The 20,848-nt window shown below is 44.8% G+C and overlaps 2 protein-coding genes across 3 annotated transcripts in view; one reads left to right on the forward strand and one right to left on the reverse strand.

Moving 5' to 3' along the window:
- The window catches only part of SGCG (sarcoglycan gamma), an 88,601-nt gene extending 87,346 nt beyond the window's left edge, over nt 1–1,255 (forward strand). Inside the window, exon 9 of the mRNA XM_021706804.1 lies at nt 1,071–1,255. Coding sequence (XP_021562479.1) covers nt 1,071–1,244 — 174 coding nt within the window. The 3' untranslated portion in view covers nt 1,245–1,255. The remainder of the gene's footprint in view (nt 1–1,070) is intronic.
- A 5,792-nt stretch (nt 1,256–7,047) lies between these two features.
- The window catches only part of SACS (sacsin molecular chaperone), a 43,260-nt gene continuing 29,459 nt past the window's right edge, over nt 7,048–20,848 (reverse strand). For both annotated transcript variants that reach the window (XM_021706806.1, XM_008073700.2), the window contains one exon: nt 7,048–19,890. In XM_021706806.1, coding sequence (XP_021562481.1) covers nt 8,333–19,890 — 11,558 coding nt within the window. In that variant the 3' untranslated portion in view covers nt 7,048–8,332. The remainder of the gene's footprint in view (nt 19,891–20,848) is intronic.

Below are 20,848 nucleotides of genomic sequence, written 5' to 3' on the forward strand. Positions count from 1 at the left end.
ACTGCACTCCAGTCTGGGCGACCGAGTGAGACTCCAACTCAAAAACAAAACAAAAAAAACAACACCAATTTGACTTGGATGGTGTGGCCACCACTTGGGCAAAGCTCTGCCTATGACGCTGTGATCCTGTGTTCCTCTCACCTCATGGGGTGGGATTGGCTCCCAGCAGAACGTGGACGGCAGACAGCAGCTTACTCATAGATGGGGCCACATGGATGAGACCACATATGACAAAGGAAGGGGCTCCCCTGTGGCCAGGAAGAGCATCGTGCCCACCCCTGGCATGGTTTAATCTCCTTTCCTGGGCACACACCTGGGTGGGTAGGGCTTGGCTGCTCACTGTGACAGCTCACCCTTCCTTATCCAGATTTCCAGATTCTCAGCTTAACTCAGTTACAATATAATCAGAACACCCAGTCGCTCTCATTTTAATTGGGCTTATTCTATGTGTCTACTGCTTTTCAGCACCGAATAGGAGGCAGTGGGGTTTCAGATCATATTTAACAGAAAGGGAAAGGGTTGATGGCGAATAGGATGAATTTAAATACCTCTCATGGGAAAACAAAATTGCAGGCAAAATCAGGATAACTTTCAACACTCACAGGCGAAAGTGACTAGGAGGAATCTGTTTCTGGGGTTGCACTTTATCCCGTGGAGAAGAGGTGATTTAACATAAAGTTGAGGCAGATCACCAGGTAAATGTAAAGTGGCAAAATTCTATTCTTTTATCAAATAATTCTGAAAGGCGTTTTTAGGAGTGCAGCATCATAAAACTGGAGAGAAACCCAGTTTACTGAACACACAGACTGTAGAGCATATTGTCACAATGGGTCACCTTTCCAGCCGGATGCGCACAATAGGAAAAAGCGGCCCCTCCATCCTGGAGCAGGGCCTGTGAGGCCCCTGCTTGCGTGTACGGTGGAACCGGGCTTTGACACAGCTTCAGTCAGTTGCCCGTTTCCTTTTCCTTGAGGAGAAAAGATATTGATTGTTGGAAACATTTTGAGAATTTCCTGTGGATCGAGGTCATTCCCGCCCTAACACCCCTTCTCTCGTTTCCTCGCAAACAGCTGGTGCTTGATGCTGAAACTGTGAGTCTGCCCAAGTTGGTGCAGGAGACGCAGGGTCCCTCTGGCAGCTCGCAGGGACTCTACGAGATCTGTGTGTGCCCCGACGGCAAGCTCTACCTGTCCGCTGCCAGTGTGGGGACCACGTGCCAGGAACACAGCCACATCTGCCTCTGAGCCACCTGCCTGGCCCTCCACGAGAGCCTGCCTCTGCCCAGTGAGCTGTGGGGGTGCTGACTTCCAGTCCTCCCACCCCAGGGGGCAGCTGGACATCCCCAAGACGGAGGCAGCTGTGGACGGAAAGTAGGACACACCTTTCAGAGGAACTCAGAGGAAAACATCCTGGTGAAGGTGCTGGGACAAGGATAGGCAATCTCAAAATGGCACATGGATGTTCGACACAAACGTCGAGCAAATATCAAAGCAATGTGTTTATTCCATGTTTACTCCATAGATGGATTCATTTTTGCCAGGACAGTTGCGGCTTCTGTCTGCCTTGCCTCCCTCCCTACCTCTTGTACTCATGTTGATGTCTGATGAAATGTCAAGCTGTTGAGTCGCTGTGTGCAATCAATGTATGATGCTCAACTGTGGCGATCTGACTCCCCTGGAAAGTAACGTAGGTCCATCCTTAAATGCCCCAAAGTTCTACACGTTTCCTTCACATCACTCAAGTCCCAGGTGAATGCAGCGTGTCAGGTTTCACTAGACAACCTCGAGTTTTGAAGAGAATTTAAGGCTCATCTGATTTTCAATAAGTAGTCAGAGGAATAAGTCACACAACGCTAGTCTTGCTTCCTACGTATGTAGTCAGTGAGCAATAAAAATCAACACAAGTTTTCCAGACTTCACAGTTGAGTGTCTTTCTTTAATCCTCCCAACAGGCCTTTGAGGCAGGTGTTTTATCCCCAAGTTACCAGTGACCAAGGCCCAGATAGGACAAATCACATGGTCACATGGTAACTCCTGAAATTAAACCAAAATGCGAGCCTAAAATGTGCGCAGCTGTTTTCACTTTGAAAAACTTTGATATGTTGCCTCCTCGCGCCAGGAACACCCATCTGTGTGTCTAGGTAGATAACACTCACTTGACAGAAGGAGACACTGAGGGCCTGAGGGGGTCTAGTCACCGCCAAGACCAAAGGGCTAGTCTGTGGAGGGACTCCTGGCTGCTCAGCTGGACACTACCGCGACTCGAGAGATGGAGACTGGGCGTACCTTCATAGCACCAGACGCTCACGGCTTGTGAAATGCCTGGTACCAGTTGGTTGCCCGTGTCGCTGAATCAGCCAGATGGGACACATCAACCTATGAAAAGAGGTTCATTCTGCATGGGCCACCCACTCACTTTGTACAATGCCCCCCATTACAAAAAGAGGTGGGATTTGTTTGTTTGTTTTTAGCTGTTATTATAATAAGAATCCCCAAACAGCTCCAGTGGTGAGACCAACAGCACTGCAACTTTCTAATAAGATAACTATAAACACAAGTTCAAATTCATTCTCTACAGTCTTGGAATCAAGAGAAAGTAGAAAAGTGAACTCTGTTCATAATGCTAGTCTAGTATGATGTTCACTTCACAGCATTGCACACGTGTAACAACCCCTTGCTTTTTTTAAAAATTGCTAATATGCATAAACACTTGAAATTGCAAAATAGAAATGCAGTGCTTCCCAAGCAATTAGGAGCAAGCTCTAAAGTTCTCAAGGTTTGCAGGGGATGGGGTGTGACTCACCTTTTCCATTAAGTATTGATTTTAGGATGAATACATGCTTTCTTACTGCAGCATTCCTACTGTCATAGTAAATAGTTTTGTCGTTTTGTTCCATGTTTGTATAAAATGTGTCTTCAAGGCTGGTTGACACAGCATAGGATCACTGAACATTTATAGACTAGCTTGGTTCTCACATTTCCAAAAACTGGTGCTTTGATGATACAGTGAGGTCAAGAAAAGAATCGCTGGGCTCAGTGGCTCAGCCTGTAATCCCGCGCTTTGGGAGGCTGAGGTGAGTGGATTGCCTGAGCCCACAGGTTCGAGACCCGCCTGGGCAACTTGGTGAGACCTCATCTCTACAATAAATCAAAAAAATCAGCTGGGCATGGTAGCGCATGTCTGTAGTTCTGGCTACTCGGAAGACTGAGGCGGAAGGATAGCCAGAGCCTAGTGGATAGAGGCTGCAGTGGCTGGGAGCGGCCACTGCACTCCAGTCTGGGCAACAGAGTGACACTCCAACTCAAAAAAAAAAAAAAAAAAAAAAATCAAGTAGGAAGCAGGGAGAACAGGACCTTTTGAGTAAAAGGCCTAAATTCTATTTTTTGCGCCTTAGCTATATGGAATCATCTGGAAAGAAGTTACGGGTAGCTGAAGTCTCCAGAATAAGGAATCTATCCTTCCTTTAAATCAAGTTTTTAGATAGACTGTATTCTCAAATGTATTGCATAAATATGTCTTCTTAAAAACATCGTGCAATATAATTTAAATTTTCGATGAAGATCTAGGCTCCTTATAAACATATAACAAGATATATATTTATTTATTTATTTATTTATTTATTTATTTATTTATTTATTTTGAGTTGGAGTCTCACTCCGTCGCCCAGACTGGAGTGCAGTGGCCGCTCCCGGCCACCGCAGCCTCGACCTGCTGGGCTCCGGCGATCCTTCCGCCTCAGCCTTCCGAGTAGCTGGAATTACAGGCGCACACTACCACGCCCGGCTGATTTTTGATTTATTGTAGAGATGAGGTCTCGCCAAGTTGCCCAGGCGGGTCTCGACCTGCGGGCTCAGGCAATCCACTCACCTCGGCCTCCCAAAGGATATATAAACATATATAAACATATCAAGGTATATAGACTGATACTCCTATTATACAAAGGGGACCTAAAGAAAACCCAGTAGTTATTCAAAAGTGTATATTTATTCTTACAGGTGTAAACTTCAGTCACCTTCGAAGAACTCTCTGATACAAGACATCTATCAAGATGCTTTTTCTACTGCTCGAAATAGTTTTTTAACTCCTCCATTTTAATGCCTTTTAGTGCTTCTGCCATTTCTTATTTCACCTTTTCGACATCAGCAAAACATTTCCCTCTGATGACTTTTTTCAACTGGGAAAACAAAAGAGTCGCTTGGGGCGCGATTGGATGAATAGGGAGGGTGGGGCCTGGGGTTCATGCCGTTTTTGCTCCCAAACTGCTGAAAACCCAGCACAGTATGGGCAGAGGTGCTCATAAATCCCCCATCATGCAAAGGGGAAACGCTGAAAGAATCTCCAGAAAAATTCACTGAAGCTGAACACAGCCTCTCATAACAATGGTAGCCAGTACACGAATGCTGACGGGTTCCAAGAACACTTAGCTAGTAGGGAGAGCCTGTATTACAAGGGGCCCACCCTCCAAAAAACTATTAATTCTGGGTGTTTTGGGATCCCCCTCATATTATTCTGTTCATAGACCACTGAATGTTGAGATCTTAGGGATCCAAAAATAACACATATTTCTCTGCCAACTTGTGAACTAGGTAGGCACAAGTCAAGAAGATGAAGATCAAAATATTAGCTTTAATAGTAAAGACATTTGATTCACAGTAAAATGAACTTCCTAATACCTCACAGCGGAATAAAACATGGACTAGTGGCTCTGACTCCCACACTCACGATGTGGAGGGGGTGACACGTGCTGCCTTCTCTATGGCAACCAGATTCAAGGAGGCTGTAGCCCCACCGGCTGGGTCGCCCTGCCCCCCGGGCCACCCATCGGGTGTGCCTCTGCTCCTGCGAGGAACAGGGCATGAGGGCGGCCGCTGTTCTTTCAAAAGGGCAGAATCCTCACACGAAGGCTTTCAGGCTCATCTGTTTATTTTCACTCCTTGTCTCCCTCCTTTCCCAGTTTGAAACATCAGCTGTTAGCAGGTTGGGCAGTCTTCTCCACATGATAACTTCCACTTCAAATCTGCTGTGGTTGGGAAAACAAGTCAGCTTTGTGTCATATTAGCAGGTGAGCCAGAGGCACAGCTCAGTTAAAGTGTACTTCTGACAGAATAGATGGTGCACTGTCTATTCCATCTTGCCTTTTTAGAGGCCTGGATTTTGTATTCAGAGTAAGGGAGGATATTTCAGAGCCGCTTATTAGCTCTAAAAGAGAGAAGCAGCTGTTGTAAACACACCACATGTCTTATTTTTAAATAATAAGGCTTAGTCTACGAGTCGACTAACTCCATAATGTTAGTAGACAACCACGTCACACCCATCTGAGGTCTGACCCACAGCCCGGTTGGCACGTGCACCATCCCACCTAGCACCCGCCCTGACAAATGAATGACTTTAAGCCTTGAAGTCACATCTCTTCAAACAAGAGTCTTTTTAAAAGGTAGCAACCAGTGTCGTATGCAACACACCTGCCGGCTCCTGCCCATACACACCCAGGCCATGGCCTGCCCTGCGGGCTCTGGCCCTGCAGCCTCCACGACCCCTAGTCAGTTCCTGGAAGTCAGCTTTTTCACATGCATGCACACATGCTCTCCTGGTTCTGCTTCTCTGGTGGAACTGATGGATGCATGACTAATAAACATCTTCTAGACTTGCTGTCTTCTACCAGCCCTGCAAACATTACCCTGGAGCTCAACAAAACACTTCAAGCACAGAAAACGGCAACCGGCACCCAGGGAGGAAGCAAACCCCGCCCACACCTAAGTGAACCCACCAACAGCGTCCCTGCATTTTGCTAAGCACTATTTTAACATTTCACTCAAATCACCATTGGGCGCTCAGCACTCCCTGCTCTGTGAGCTCACCGTACTAGGCAAGTTTCTCACTGGTCTCCTCACGGCGCTTATGAACAATCGGGACACCCAGCTGGGGACACCGGTCACAGCAAAGACCCCACTCCCATTCCCAGACGCACACAATGCAGGAGCAGCAACCCACAACCCATGCAGACAGCTCCCAGGGCCCTTCAAAAAGACAAGCAAAATGCAAGGAAAGGAACAGGAAAGCATGCAACAGTGTAACACATAAACTAGGTCCAGAATTCCTTATCTTCAAGATCTCAAAAGCTCCAAAAAAATGAAAACTTTTCAAATGTCTGCTGCAAACTATGGGTGGCAAAACCTGTCCTGAACGCACAAGAGGCTGTTTATCAGGTTTATTTACTCAGTTTAGTGGGAATATTCAGGGGCTTCACTGCAGATATATGAGTGTGTTTGATTCCAGGTGCAGCTCGGCCCCGATGGCAGTGTTTCATTAAAAAGGGACATACGCCTGTAGTGTTCACTTCCTAAAATCAAATTCTGAAACACACTCAGGGTAAATACAAGGGACTGTGAGGCTGCATTTTTTTTTTAAGTCTGGAAAAACACAAAACTCCAATTAGATCAACTGTGACCAAGGCCAGACACTAGGTTTCCCATGTAAAATTTGATCTTCAAAAGCAAGAACATATATTCTAAGTGCCAAATCTAAGCTTCAAAGCAGCAGACACTCAGGAAGTCCAGAGGAAGTCCCCTGACTCGGCAGCCCTGGACAGAGCCCTCAGCCCTTGCCTGCCACGCCCCCAAAGACTCAGGCCTCAGCGGTAAAGATAGACACTTCAGATCTGCCAGGGTTCAGGTATGAATGAGCCCAACATGCATCCTCCTTGGGGGCAAGGGAAGCACCAACTCAGTCTTCACCACCAAGAGAACCATATACACGTGTCTATTTCCACACACACAGGCACTCCATATGGATAACAAACTTAACCCCTGAAAAGGTGAAATCAACACTTAGCTAAGTCAAGAAGCACCTACCAAACCTCATATATACCAAGCTCTTTATGGTTCACTGATCCTGAGAAAGCGACCTGCAAAATCCCAGCAAAAAAATATACAGGACACTCTACCTTAACATTCCCAATAAGCACACACAGACACACACATCAAAACTTAATACAGGAAGATACTGAGTTTGATTTCCAATGAACTATTTCTCAAATGCTCCTTACGATGATGTCATATGTACATTTTGCTTTATTAAAATTATGGCACTTAATATAACAGCAGAAATAATTACATAATTTCATATCCCGAAGCAATATAATTGCAGAGGTGCAAACATTCCGTATTACCAATACAAGTAAAAAAAATTTTCACATGTTCTGTAAGCCCTTAATTGCATAAAACATTATACTTAGCATCATTTACAGTCATCATTTACTGATATCAACTAATGATCATTATCTTTCTTTTACATTCAGCAAAAGAAACTTGTTAAAGTAAATATGTGAGACTCTTACACATGATGAAAATTAAATGTCAGTTCTGATCATCCATGGGGAGGTTGATGATTCCTCTTTTATAAACTACTAGATATCACAATGGTTTTAACCATTTTAAATGTTTTTAAAGTTAAAAAAAAGAACTCCACTAACTGCCATACTGAAGGACAATGGTTTTTGCTTTTTTTTAGCTGCAGCACCTTTAGACAACAAAAGATTGCATCATTTTCAACCACACTATATAAATATGACATTTATGAAAAATGTGTACACATAAACATAAAGCAGGGCTTCTAACAGCTGAAAAACATCTGGTAAGCAGTCTCCAGAAAAAATATTAACATCAGTTATAAGAACTGCCACCACTCTGAGTTTCCTGTATGCTATCTTCACAACCTGTAAACACAAAGTATAAAAAACCATTTAAAAGAAAGACGTAAAGTGCACGCAGTGCACTCTGGGAAGGACTACCCTCACACTTGGTCAAGTAATATTCAGGATTAAAATACTGTACCATTTTTAAATGCACTGAGTATTGAAGATGTAAAACTGCAACAAATTCATAATCAGAGCCAGCTGATAAGAAAATAATGCATCTAAGAGGGTTCACTTTAAAAAATGATATGCTACAAAGACTCGATTCCCCTTCTATGTCTAAACCAGTGTTTCATTAGCTGCTTAAAACACAAAACTAACTTCATCCTAACCAGAGATGTACACAGACGCTTAACAAACTGCAAAGCTTTGGTTACATAAAGTGCAGGCTGAAACTGTGCTCTCCCAGTCATTCAGGTATACCCAGCTGCTCTGCAGCCCACACCACCTTCAAGAGCAATCTCTTTTAGATTCAGCTAAGGTTTTCGGTTGGCGTCCATGCTAACAACAACTCCAAAGTTCTTTCAGAACAACCCGCAATGTGCTTCGCTAACTGGCAGCGAAGCATGATGGGGCGGCGGGTTCTGTTTGTGCTAACAACGCCGCCAAGACCCACCTCTGCTTCCCTCTTGAACATCTTCACACCTTTTGCTGTATGAAATTTTCAAGTTTGATGATGATGCAGGCAGTGCACTCCATCACCCTCATGGCAACCTCAGAGGTGAACCTGTCGTTGGGGATCTGCGGGAAAGGGAGCAAGTCGGGGTACCTCGTCTTCAAGCTGTCCACGCCGTAGGCTTCCAGCGTGTGCACATCGTTGGTCAGTCCCTCGAGCTGCGGGCTGTACTCCTCGATCTTTTGGGCGAGCGCCGTGGGCTTCACGTCTTTATCCGACTTCCCCCTCACGGCGTAGTCCGCGGCAATCAGGGCCAGCTTGGTGGACAGGTAGCACTTGAAGCACACCCACTCGTTGGCATTCTTGTGGAGGTCGTTTCGGGCGGCCGAGAAGTTGGCCCGCGCCTGCCGCAGCCACCTGCGCGCCTCCACCGGGTTGCCCACCGACTTGAACGTGGGCGGCACAAAGAAGCGCTGGGAGTAATTCTGGCCCGCCGATGGCGCGCACTTCTCTTTATTTTGCTGCTGCCTCTCAGACTTGTGGCTCGTGGCCTCCTGATTCCATGAGGTATAAAATCTCTGGAACGAGTACTTGTCTGACTGAAATCGGGACGCTGAGGTTGAAAACGTTCGTCTGGAGGCTCTGTCTGCATTTTGGTCTAGGAAAGCCTGCTTTTCTAATCTGTTGATTTCATTCTGCAAGTGTTTGAAAACTTCATTGGCAATGTCATGGTTCTCTGGGTTTTTGTCTGGATGCCATTTCAAATACAACCGCCTAATGATCTTTTTTCGTTCCGATTCCGGAAGCTTCCAAGCCTGTTCCACCACGGACGTCACTTCTTTGAGGATTTCCGGTAAAGAATTGACCTTGAGCTTTTTGGGGGAATGGTGCTTTGAAGATGAAGTCTTGTGGCTCTCTCTGCCAGAAAAGAGGGGAGGAATGCTCCTGAGGCCAGGAGTGAGGCCCTCCGTGGGGCTGGTCGGTGTGGAGGCAGCACTGTCTCTGCTCTGGGAGCTCTCGTCAGGCCTTGAGAACTTATACAGATCAAGAGAGCTAACGATTTTATACTCACTGTAGCCAATATCAATCTGATATATCTTTCCCAGGAAACTAGAAATGTCCGCATCTTCCCTTTCAACCTCTTGCACGATAATCGCATATGTGTACGTCGGCTGGTATGACCCATAGATGTCCCCGCCTTCCGCATCAACAAGGTACCCAACATACTCCCCCGGGTAGAAGACGTTCATGGGGTCCATTAGCAGAGTATAGTGAATCTCGGCGGGTATTGGCGTGCCAGGCATCGGGAGCTCCAGTTTGGATGGCTCTGAAGAGTCGTACTTCACCCCTAGACTGTCGAGCTTCTCACTGATCCTGTAAATGTCATTGCATCCTAGCATAGCAATCAAGTAGGAAGTGTCAGAAATCAAGTTGTCAGTGGCCGACTTCAGGGTCATCGCCAATGCTAACAGGAAATTGATGTCTTTGCTGTCTGAATGTTGGATGTACAGCAGGATGACCGCGTTGCCAAATCTCTTCAGAAAAGCAAAAGTCTCACTTCTGCTGTGGGGAATAGGGTTGAAGCCTTTCACTCTTAATGTTGTTTGAAGCTTTTCGAAGCAGGACACCTTCAGTCCTTCTCGCAAGGCTTTGCAGAGCCTTATGGCTTTCTCTTCATTGGCCAGGAAAGCGTTATCATTCTCATGCTTCATGATCCTGATGAGGCCCGTGATGAACTGCTCGGAAGACAACAGTAGCTGCAGTCTCCCCTGAAGAGAGCACAGCGCTCCGAACTGGCAGACTTTGGGGGTCTCCTCGTCCAACTGCTCCTCGAGGATGCTGCTCAGGAGGCGGGGCCTGAGCTTCTGAGGAAAGAGCATGATGAGCTTGGTGTGAAAGCCGTGGTCCTTCCCCAGGTAGCACTGGCTGAGGTCCACCAACATCTGCACGCCGATGTTCCCCTGGATCCTGCTCTTGTAATGCGGCGCATCGTCAAACACCAAGATGCTGGACTTGACCAAACGGCCGTCCTGGCTGGGGAGGTGCAGCGCCAGGTCGCGGACGTTCTCAAGGTCAGCCCTCACCTTCACGGAGTCGTTCTGCAGACTCTTGAACAGACCGGAGACGACTCTCTTAACTGTACGCATCTCATTAGGGTCCAGCTGCTTTCCTTCCGAATTCTTGAAGATGCGGCTCAGCACTTCGACATACTGCTTAGTGGAAATAATGTCTTCAGTACCCAAGTGTTTGAACAACTGGTGAAATGTGCCAAGTTCGAGTGGCAGCTTATACAAATACGGCTTAAAGTCAGACTCGTATTCTAGGTTTATCACCACCTCCTCGGGCTTCAGAAGCTTCCAGCCGTCTTCCACCATCACAAAAGTCACCCCCCGCAGCTGGAAACGGAACTCCCTCTTCTCCGCGCTAAGAAATTCATAGATGCTCCTTAAGACCTTCGCTCTAGTTTTCACCATTTCTTCATCCAAAGTTGTTATGTTGCAGATGTTTCTGCAGTTATTAATGACCTTATCAAGGGGGGGATCCAGATTGACACTCAGCATATTTAATACCTGTTCCAGCTGCTCCTGGGGGCCAAGGTCACTGCCTTCCTGCTCCTTGATGCTCAAGGGCGTGGCCTTCTCTGGAAGAATGGGGCAGGACGTCCACAGCAGCTGCAGCACATCACACTGCTTGAACTTCGGGTTGACCTGTGCTCCGTTGAACTTTATGAGAGGCAGGGTTCCGTTCACCTCTTGATACTGAGGATGAAATCGAATGAACTCAGCAGGGGCCCGCTCAGGACATAAGAACGGTATTAGAGACAGTTCTTTCAGAAAGTTTCCAGATAACAAATCCGTTCGTTCTTGGAAAATATGATGCAGGAGGATGTCAACTGTGTTTTGCAGTGTCTCTTTGGACCAGTTTTCTGTATTAGCTCTCACGCTGATTTCCTTAGCAAACTGTAGCAACTGCTGCTGCGAAAGGATATATTTTAGTCCCATGTTTCGCAAGAATTCCACCCAGGATGTCATGAATGCAATGTGATTTTTGGGTTTTATAAGTTGTTCCAATTTTTTAAAGAAATCCTTAGGAATAAACAATTTTTCGGGAAGCATAACTTCAAAAACTCTCACAGTTCTATCGTAGAAATGTTTTGCTTGCTTCAGTCGATTGTTGGCATCATGAATTATCAACAGACTCTCCAGCTTTTCAAAGAGTTGTTCCTTGATCTCTGATAGCTCCTCGGCACTTGACAACCTATTCTTAAGATAGATCAAATGCTCCAATTTTGCATCGTAGGAGAGGTTTTCAATCTTTGGTAAAAGATGTTTCAAATACACCTCCAGATCATCTACAGGTATACAACCAATCACCTCATAGAGTTCTTTTAAGTGCATTTTTTCTTCAAGAAATGCAGACGATGATGATTGTGTCCATTTTTCCACTTCAGCTGAAGGGATACTTTTTGTAAGCACAAAGCATGCTCCAAATTTGGCAATGCTCATATAGCGGCCACTGATGGATTTGTAGCATGGAAGTGACTTTAAAATTTTTATGTCATCTTGAGACATCAAGTGACTCAAATTGCAGTTAAAATACATCAAAAGCGCTTCAAAGTCATTTTCGACTAACTTTTCAGCTCTGAATGTTGAGGTCTGGACCATATAATGTACAGCCTTCAGGATGCTCGCTGGGCTCTCGATGTTTGCCGTGTGACTTGACAACAGAGGAACAAATGCACTGTCTTTGGAGCAGATTTTGTTCAAAGCAAGTTGAATGCAGCCAGCTTTCATGAGAGCGTGAAAAACCTTGTCACTCTGGGCATTTGGGAAGACAGCGATGTGCATGAGGCTTAGAGGAAGCAGGACGTCTCCTTCAGGGACCACCAGCTGGTTGGCTGAAACGGTGAACTTTGTTCCCGGCAGCAGTGCCCAGTCTTTCAGGGTATCCACCACAACGGCAAATGCTGGTTTTGTGTCTTCTTGATCTTCTTTCACACTGACCGATTCACTGACAAAATGCCATGCGTTCTTCAGCCAAGACTCGCTTGCAAAATTGTCTTTCCACTTGGTACAATTTTTGGTCTTATATTCACGAGGCAACACTGAGGCTAACAAGTCAGCAAAGGTGGAGATGTCAAACACTTTTGCAACTTTACGGTTCAATAAAATATGACTGTATTTCAAGTATAATGTATTCATGAACAAGTCTTTGCGGGATGGAATCAATTCATGGTATGTTGTTAGAAATTTGGGTCGTTTTGCATCGAAAGTCTGCAAGACGCTGTCCAGTGTAATGAGAAGGGGCAGGCCCTCCACTTCCATCTCATTTTCTTCCGCATCCTTAAAACAATAATCAACGAGAAGCTTTAAGCTATGAAAGAGCTTCAGGTTAGTCTGCTGGAGGCGACAAGGCAGCTTCCCGATGTGGCAATTAGTATCAGGAGAGGAAAACGTCATTAAAAAAGATCTCACATCAGCAGGGGTCACATAACTAACAGGAATATCTGCGTCTATAAGACAGTGGTAAAGATTAGCAGTTTCATCACAGTTGTAAACCAAGTTGAAACCAATTTCTAAAAGGAGGTGTTTTAGTCTGTAGACATTCTCTGCTACGGTCTTGCGTGTTGTGATGTTATAATCTGCATTTTTAAGGTGCTGCAATTCATCCTGCAGCAAATTGTCAAAAAATGGTCTAGTTTTCGTTGAAGTAGACATGTTGATCCAAGTAATTATAACTGCAGAGTGTAAGTCAGAGCCATCAATATTTGGGGCCCGCACGACAGGTAAAAGACGTTTCATGTCTTCATGAATGCAACTGTACAGCGCTTTCACCAGGCAATATAAATCTGGCTGTAGATCCAGCCTGTTAACTGGGAAAAATGACAAAAATTTCTTTAAAGTGTCCTTGACCACATGAATAGGTGTGTTCTGTAAAACTGACAATGTTGGGTCAGAACCAGGGAAATAACGTTTTTTTAACTGTATGAGTAATTCAACATAGGCAGGAGCTATTAACGCAGTCATCAGACTGTTATTCCAGTCACTCCGAACACCAACTCCGTTGTCATCACGCCACAGGTTTCTTCGGGCCGAGTCCAGCGCAAAGTGGCCATTCATGTGGAAGGGTAGCCCGGTCTCCAGGGACAGAGGCAGGAAGCAGAAGGCCCTGTGGGGCTTCTTGTAGTTGTGCGTGATGCAGGCCGCAACCCCGCCTCGTGGGAAGAGAGTAATGTCCTGGTTCTTGTGCGCTGAGATGACGCTCTTAGACACTTTGTCCATGCTCGAGAAACCAGACCTGTTGCAGATGAGCCACGTGGTCAGGTTTCCCTCGGAGTCCTCAGTGTCCATCGTGTAGCTGATTTGCTGCACGGGGATGTCCTGGAGCTGCCTCTTCTTAGTGACACTGTCAATCACAGAGGCATGAAACTGTTTTCTTTTCAGCCTGTCCCCATCCGTGACTTTGCCCTTTACGGAATAGAGCACTTTGAGTGCTCCAGTGCCTTTATCTATTTCACAAATAGAAATCTTCTCCATGTGATTAAGAAACATTAGAAGTTCAGCCCCGTCTGAGCGCAATTTGTCCAACAGATTCTGGACCATTCTGTCTGATGATGGAACTGAGGAAATTTCTGAAATTTTAGCCATTTCTGCATTGCGAAGAGGAAATCTGAACATTGTGCAATTATCCAGTTTAAAGTGGGTTCCCAAATAAAGGTCCAGAACATCTGAGAACTGTGTCCTAAAATCTGCATCCAAATCTCGAAACATGCGCCCGGGACTAATGGATGTGGCTCCTGGCGCGTACCTGGCATGAGGATCAAAAATGCACAGGATGTCATTCCCAGAAATGAAGGACGGGCAGTCTGTGATGTGATACACCGAGTTGAAGCCTATCCCATACTGCCCAGTCTTGTAAGGGTTTCCCTCTTTGGTGCCTTTCCCGAGGTTCTGAATCCCTCTGACATCGTCTTCTGTGAACGGTTGGTTGTTGTACACACACAGTGCGGGACCCTGCAGTGGGGCCCACTTATCATCAAATATTCGGTCGACTGGATGCTGTCTGGGATCAAACACAAAACAGATTTCTGTGGCCTTTGCATCATCAGCGTTTTGAAGTAGCTCTTTCAACATTTCCTTTTCTGAAGGATAGGCATTAAGGATGCTCTTGATTCTGCTGGTCAGTTTTTCCTTCTGTCCAAACTCAGTGCCAAGTGTCGTGAAACAGACATTGGAGGCGTATCTCTCCAAGGCTTTGTGCCGCTTAGGGACGGCTCCTAGTTTCACAGCCACTTCCCTGGGTATATCAGCGTGACAGTATTTCACAGTGGTATCCTTTACTTTTATCCAAGGACAATCATTGTAGCATAGTGATTTAGCAGGGAGAAGCATAAGGTTTGTATCTGGCAGTAATATCTGGCCATAATTTTTCTCACAAAATTCTTGTTTCTTTTCTCTAATTAGGCTCCATATCCCTTCACTGATTATTCGCCGGCAAAGCTGAAAACTGTCTTCTGTTATTTGCTTTGTTCCTCTTTCTTGATCAATAGAATCCAAAACAAGGGCAAAATCTTCAACAGTAAATGAATGTCTCACTCCCACACTTTCAAAAAGTTCACGGAAGTTATTTTTATATTTATTGGGCAACTGATAAAGGTAGGGTGCTGCCTCAAAATTCAAATGAAAAGAAACTTTTTCTGAGTCAACATATGCATTCTCAACTAGAATAAAGCTAAAAGGTTTTAACTTTTCAATAATTGCTAGCTTAGCAATTTCATTTTGCATCATGGCTTCATGGAGGTGTTTGTAGCAAGCATTGGTGATATTCTCCTGGTACAATGTAATTCCATCGTCAACTGATTTTGCAACTTCTTTCAATTGGTTTACAACCAGATCAACTGTTGGCTTCTTCAGTAATCCCAAGAACTCTTTCACAGCCAGCGACACTGAACCACATCCTCTAAAGGAATGGGAGTTTTCATTCAGAATTGGTTGCAAAAGGCAAACTATATCCTGATGCTCAGCTGTATAAAGGTCGGTTGCTGCAAACATGGTTTCAGGTTTAAAACTGTTACCTTTCCAGTCCAAAGAAAAGCCAGCTGGCTTTGTTAGAAAAGGAAGGAAGGGGATCGTTTGAAATCTTGGAGCAAAATCCTTGGCTCTCGGGTCCCTTATTTTCAGTTTCTCATCAATGAGACTTATTAGGATACTACTTCTTAGACAAGCAGCAGCGTGGTCACTTTTATTAATTTCAGCTACCGATTCTGCACGTTCCAGCATGTCATCCCATAAAATATCATCTTTTGCCATACCTAACTGAACTAGCTTAATCAAAATAATAGGATTCAGATAATCCTGGGTAGAGCCATAAGGGAACCGCCCATCTTTAGTAGCAAATAACTTTGCGACTCGCCCTTCTGGGTGGATCAATCTTGATGGCAAAACCAGAGGATGTCCTTCCAAGGAGCAAGGGATACATGGAGTCACACGGAGAATCCCTGAGAACTCATCCACTTTCTCATTCAGAACAAAATTCATGAGAGGATCTCTAAGTTCTGCTTCAATTTCTTGAATGTTAGGAAAAAACACTTCTGAAAAAAACTGTTTCTCTGAAAATGTGTTTTCAAGCAGTATCTGTTTGCAGCCAGCTTCTTCAAATCCTAGTTTGACTGAAGAAGGAAGTTCAACAGCACAAAGGCTTTTGGATCCAGTTTTCTTGAGGTATTTCAAAAATATCTTGAAGGCTGCAGGACCAACATCTCTTCTTTTAAGTATGGAGTCATCTAGAAACCTCACGTTCTTCATGGAAACCCAGGTGGATCCATCGGAGAAGACTCTGGTCAATTCCTTCCCCTTTCCATGAGCTATGTCTTCATAGAATCCTTGGCAAATCACAGAGAAGTCATCATGAACTAAATCAGGGTCAGGCCATACCGCATAGTAAGTATAGTCCATCAGCTCCCTGCTGGAGGCCAGGTCCCGCAGGACACTGAGTGCCTGGAGGTAGGCTTTCACGATGACATGTCGCATGAACGTGGTGTTCCAGCGTCCTTTGGTGTCTGTCTTCCAGATTTCCTTTCTGTTTGAAGTGACTGCAAAGCACCCATTGATGTGAATGGGCAAGCCAGTCTTTATTCGTAATGGTAAATAGCAAAACACCTCTCCAGCATGTGGTTTCACGGTCCACTTCTGGTCCTGGACTTCTGACAGCAGAACTCCCACGGCCCCGCACGGAACCAGCCCCAGTCTCCTCCCGCTCTCACTCAAGGAAAACTTCAGAGCTTCGCCTGCATCCATGCAGGTGCACAGCAGCCACGTGGTACAGTCCACCGTTTTCTGTGACAACTCATCAGGTGGCTTTTTGGATTGGCCAGACTTGGCCATTTCAAAGAGAGCAGCTGGGTCGTCATCAGGGCCTCTGAACAGGGGCGACTGCAAGTCAGCGATCCTTCTGAACACGTGGTGAAACTCCTCAACTGTGATCTGAAGAATGCAGGACGACCTTGGCTCGTCCGTGGGGAGCTTTTTACTGCTGCCGCTGCAAGTCTTCATGAGCTTAGCAGCTTCCTTTAACACACTCACGACAGGCGTGCTCAGTGCTTTGGAAGGGCAGGATTTCTTCTTAATGATTACTGTGTCTTGTGCTAAGCTGGGATTGGCTTCCTCAATTTTCAAGTATTTCAAATACATTGAGTTTACGCTCTGGGTGAAAATGATAAGCCTGTGTCCACAGAGACTAAACTCATCCACAAGGGAGTAAATGTCTGCAGTGTTGTAGCAAGTACTGCTGACCTCGCTCACTTTTGCTTCCTGCTGAGTTCTGAAGGACAGTCGGAAGAGAGTCCCTCCGTAGCTGTACGGAGCTTCTACCGTCAAAGGCAGCTGGCAGCCAAACACATCGATAAACGGCTTGAACTGATTGGGAAACTTCCTAAGTCTCTTCTGTTGCTTACTCCAGTTAATTTTGATCCCAGGGTTGGACTTGTCTTTAATGTGTTTGCTGATATGGTTGATGTTTGGATCAAACATTATCATGAACTCTCGACTCATAATGATGGGAATGTCAGTGATATGGTACACAGAATTAAATCCAAGACCAAATTTTCCAACTTTGTCAACTTCTAATCTTTTTAAAGACTCTCCTAGCCGAGTTATGTTCAAGAAGTCTGAATCTGAGAATTCAGAATTGTTGAATGACCACAAGGCGGGCCCGTGGCAAGCTGCCATCCCCGGGTCCAGGAGATTCTCTCTTATGTCCATATTTCTCCTCATATCGATCATGAAGCTGCATTCTGTGGCATTGGCATCATCAGCATTTTGAAGCAGTTCTTTAAAGATATCAGACACTGAAGGGTATTCTTCCAGAATATTTTTAATCCTTACAGTGAGTGGTTCTCTTTGCCCCGACTGCTCAAACCCCATGTTTTCAGGGTTGATCAGTCTAGTACTAAGGCAGGGAACTTTCAGCCACTCCGCAGTTTTCATGGGTATGTCCTCGTGTACCAAAATGATCGGCTCCACGGAATCTTCAAGTAAGTCATTAAGGTCATCGACCTTAATGTCACAATAGCAGCATTCATGGATCGGTTTCATGATAAGCTTAGAAGGACTTTTACTACAATGTATAGGAACTGGTGTGTTGGGGCTCGCTGGAATCTGATTGCTGTACAGCCATCTGATGATATTCAACATAAGATGAAGATTTTGTTTGCTTTCTTGTTCGCTGAGGTCTTGGTCACTCTTAAGATATAACTTCTCAATAACCATGGAAATATGATCTGATGTCAGCTCCTCTATTGAACCACAGACTTTAAACAGCTGGTGGAATTTTGCCATGGTTTTAGGCACATTATGTAAATAAGGCTGAAGGTCAAGATCATGGATTGGTTTGATCACAGCTTGGGCAAGGGGACAGAATTTTTTGCCAGTCCAAACCCATGGAAATGTTAAGGCTCTAAAAGAATCTTTCCCTTCATTTAAATGATCATGCATGAACCCATAAATCTCAAGCAAAATATGCTGGAATTGATAGTAGTCTTCATCACTGAAGGTTTTTGAGGTATACCAATCAACAACAATTTTGAAGTGTTTTAAGACAGCACCGATGCTGGGCTTTGTGAAGATACCTAATGCTTTTTCCAGGTTTACATGGACACTTTCGACCAGAGGGAGTGAGGAGCCGACTAGAATTGCGTGGGCCACATCACACATTTCTGGAGGGGCACACAGACTGCAGAGATCGCCCTTCCAGACCAGAGAGCCTGGGTAATTTGGAGGCCTTTCCTTGCAGGCTGGAACCCACTTTATTTTCTTCAAGGTCATCTTTCCTTCCGATGACTGCAGCAATGCATGATTCCTATTTAAAACCAGTAAGAGGGTTTTGGCTTTCCTCAGAAGAACGTCCTGATCTGGACTGGAACTCACCTGTAAGGCTTCAATTTTTTTTGCCACTTGCACAACATCTTTTTCTCTGAGACTGGCTTCATTTTTTAAACCAATCTGTCTTAAAGAGTGAAGAGTATCTGGCGAGGTAAAAACTGAGGAAGGGAAGCAGGTTTCTTCCTCACTATAAAAGAGAGTCTTCAGTACTTCTACGTCAGGGTCAAAGAGCTCGCTGGCTGATACCATCTGCTCCTGTGAATGTGGAAGGAATTTTAACGGCATGAGCCACTGAAGCACATCTGGATTCTCATTTTTAAGAAAGGACAGATTCTCAAGGATCCATAGCATAAGGCATGTGACCTCTTCCTGCGAATAAAATGCATTTTCAATGTCTTTTAAAATAAGCTTCAAGCAGCTCGTGGTCTTCAACGGATCTATCTTCAGCATGTTTGCCAAGCGGATAGTAGCTTCATCGCTGCTGTCTATGACAGAAACAGAAAGTCGCAGGTCTGGGGGAAGCCTGGCAGTGTGGTGTAAGACTTTACAACCTTTCAACTTTGTGTAAGAAGAAATCTCCTGGCCAGATGAATGGTTAATTCGCTTGAATATTGCCAATTCTTGAATTATTCTCTTCTCCTTTTCACTGCTACCAGTTAAACTAGCTAAGAACTTCCTGAGCGCGTCTTTGTGTGCTGGAAGTAGCGACACTATTTGATTACATAGTTTCTGCAGTGGCATCTTCTCCATTATCTGCAAAACGGCACTTGGTAATGGCGAATGAATATATTTTTTAATAAGTGGATGCTGTATAGTGGGATCTAACTTTTTGAGGACAATCCCTCCAAGTTTCTGTACAACGTCTGCTAAGAATTCTGGAAGCTGTGCTTCAGATTCATCATCTAAGATGACTAATGACGGAATCCTGAGTCGAATGAGGTCCACACACGCCTGCCCTTCCTCCAGCGCAGTTCTGGGGATAAGTGGCAACTCATCAAATAAAGTCAAATCCTCTGAAAAATGTATATAAAGATTCTTCCAAACCATCTTAAGCCATGCAACAGGTGGGTGATTTCTGTTTTCATCAAGTGGATACCACTGAACAATCAACTCTCTGCCAGGCCAGAACGCATTCATTACTTCTTTGATAAGACGTGCAAATCGTTCTGGGTTTAGAAGTTGCAGCTGAGTACATGGTCTTCCTGTAAATCATATAGCATATCGTTATAAATACATATAATTGTACTGTCACAGCTTTCTATACTCACAGATAAGATAGGACTAGAAAGTTGTCAAGAGTTTTAAGTACATGTAAAAACTTAGCATAACTGGGGTAAAACGATGTCTAACTAGCAACGACATAGACTCTACACATAACCATATTTATAATAACCTACGAGAGAAATAAATCTCTCTGGAAAGTGCTTATTTTAAATAAATAAACAAAATGTATTTAAATGTGTTTTTAAGAATATCTTATACTATTCTGCAAACGGAGTCAACATGAAAAATTGTGCTTAGTGCTTATTTGTCTAAAAATGAAATCACCAAAGAAAAAAGCAAATAAAGTTCATAGAAGCATCTTATTTAAGAGTAAAAATGGGTAAGCCCAATGCAGACTGACTGTCTCCTACCCGAATGCTTGGGACTAGAAGTGTTTCCGATTTCTAACTTCTGAAACTTTGGAATATTTGCATTATACTTACCAGCTGAGCATCCCAAATTCAAAATCTGAAATCTGAAATGCTCCAGTGAGCAGTTCTTTCGAGCATCATGTGGGTGCTCATTTAAGATTTGGGAGCACTTTGGGTTTTGGATTTCGGGTGAGGGATGCCCAACCTGTATGAGGGTCTGTGCTAACGTCAAGTTTCCAGGAGCTGTGAGGCTGCAGGGTGTCAAGATGGGCATGAGCCCAAACAGAACTTCAGCCAGCCACGTTTCCTGAAGCCAAGGCAGTGAGGAGAATTCCATGGCTCCCCTCCAAGCACACACAGATGTCTGACTGGGGTTCCATTCCGTCTTCGTGGGACTCGAAGTCTCTTGTCTGGAAAAACGATGGGGCTGAAGTTCCAGGTCTAGAGATAGCGCTACATCTTGCCCAGACAGGAGCCTGTTCGCAATGCTCCAGTGTTGTGCTCACGTCACTACTTGTCATGCAAT

The sequence above is a fragment of the Carlito syrichta genome, unplaced genomic scaffold (assembly GCF_000164805.1).
Source record: "Carlito syrichta isolate Samal-C Ts95f unplaced genomic scaffold, Tarsius_syrichta-2.0.1 Scaffold316024, whole genome shotgun sequence".
Taxonomy (NCBI): Eukaryota; Metazoa; Chordata; class Mammalia; order Primates; family Tarsiidae; genus Carlito; species Carlito syrichta.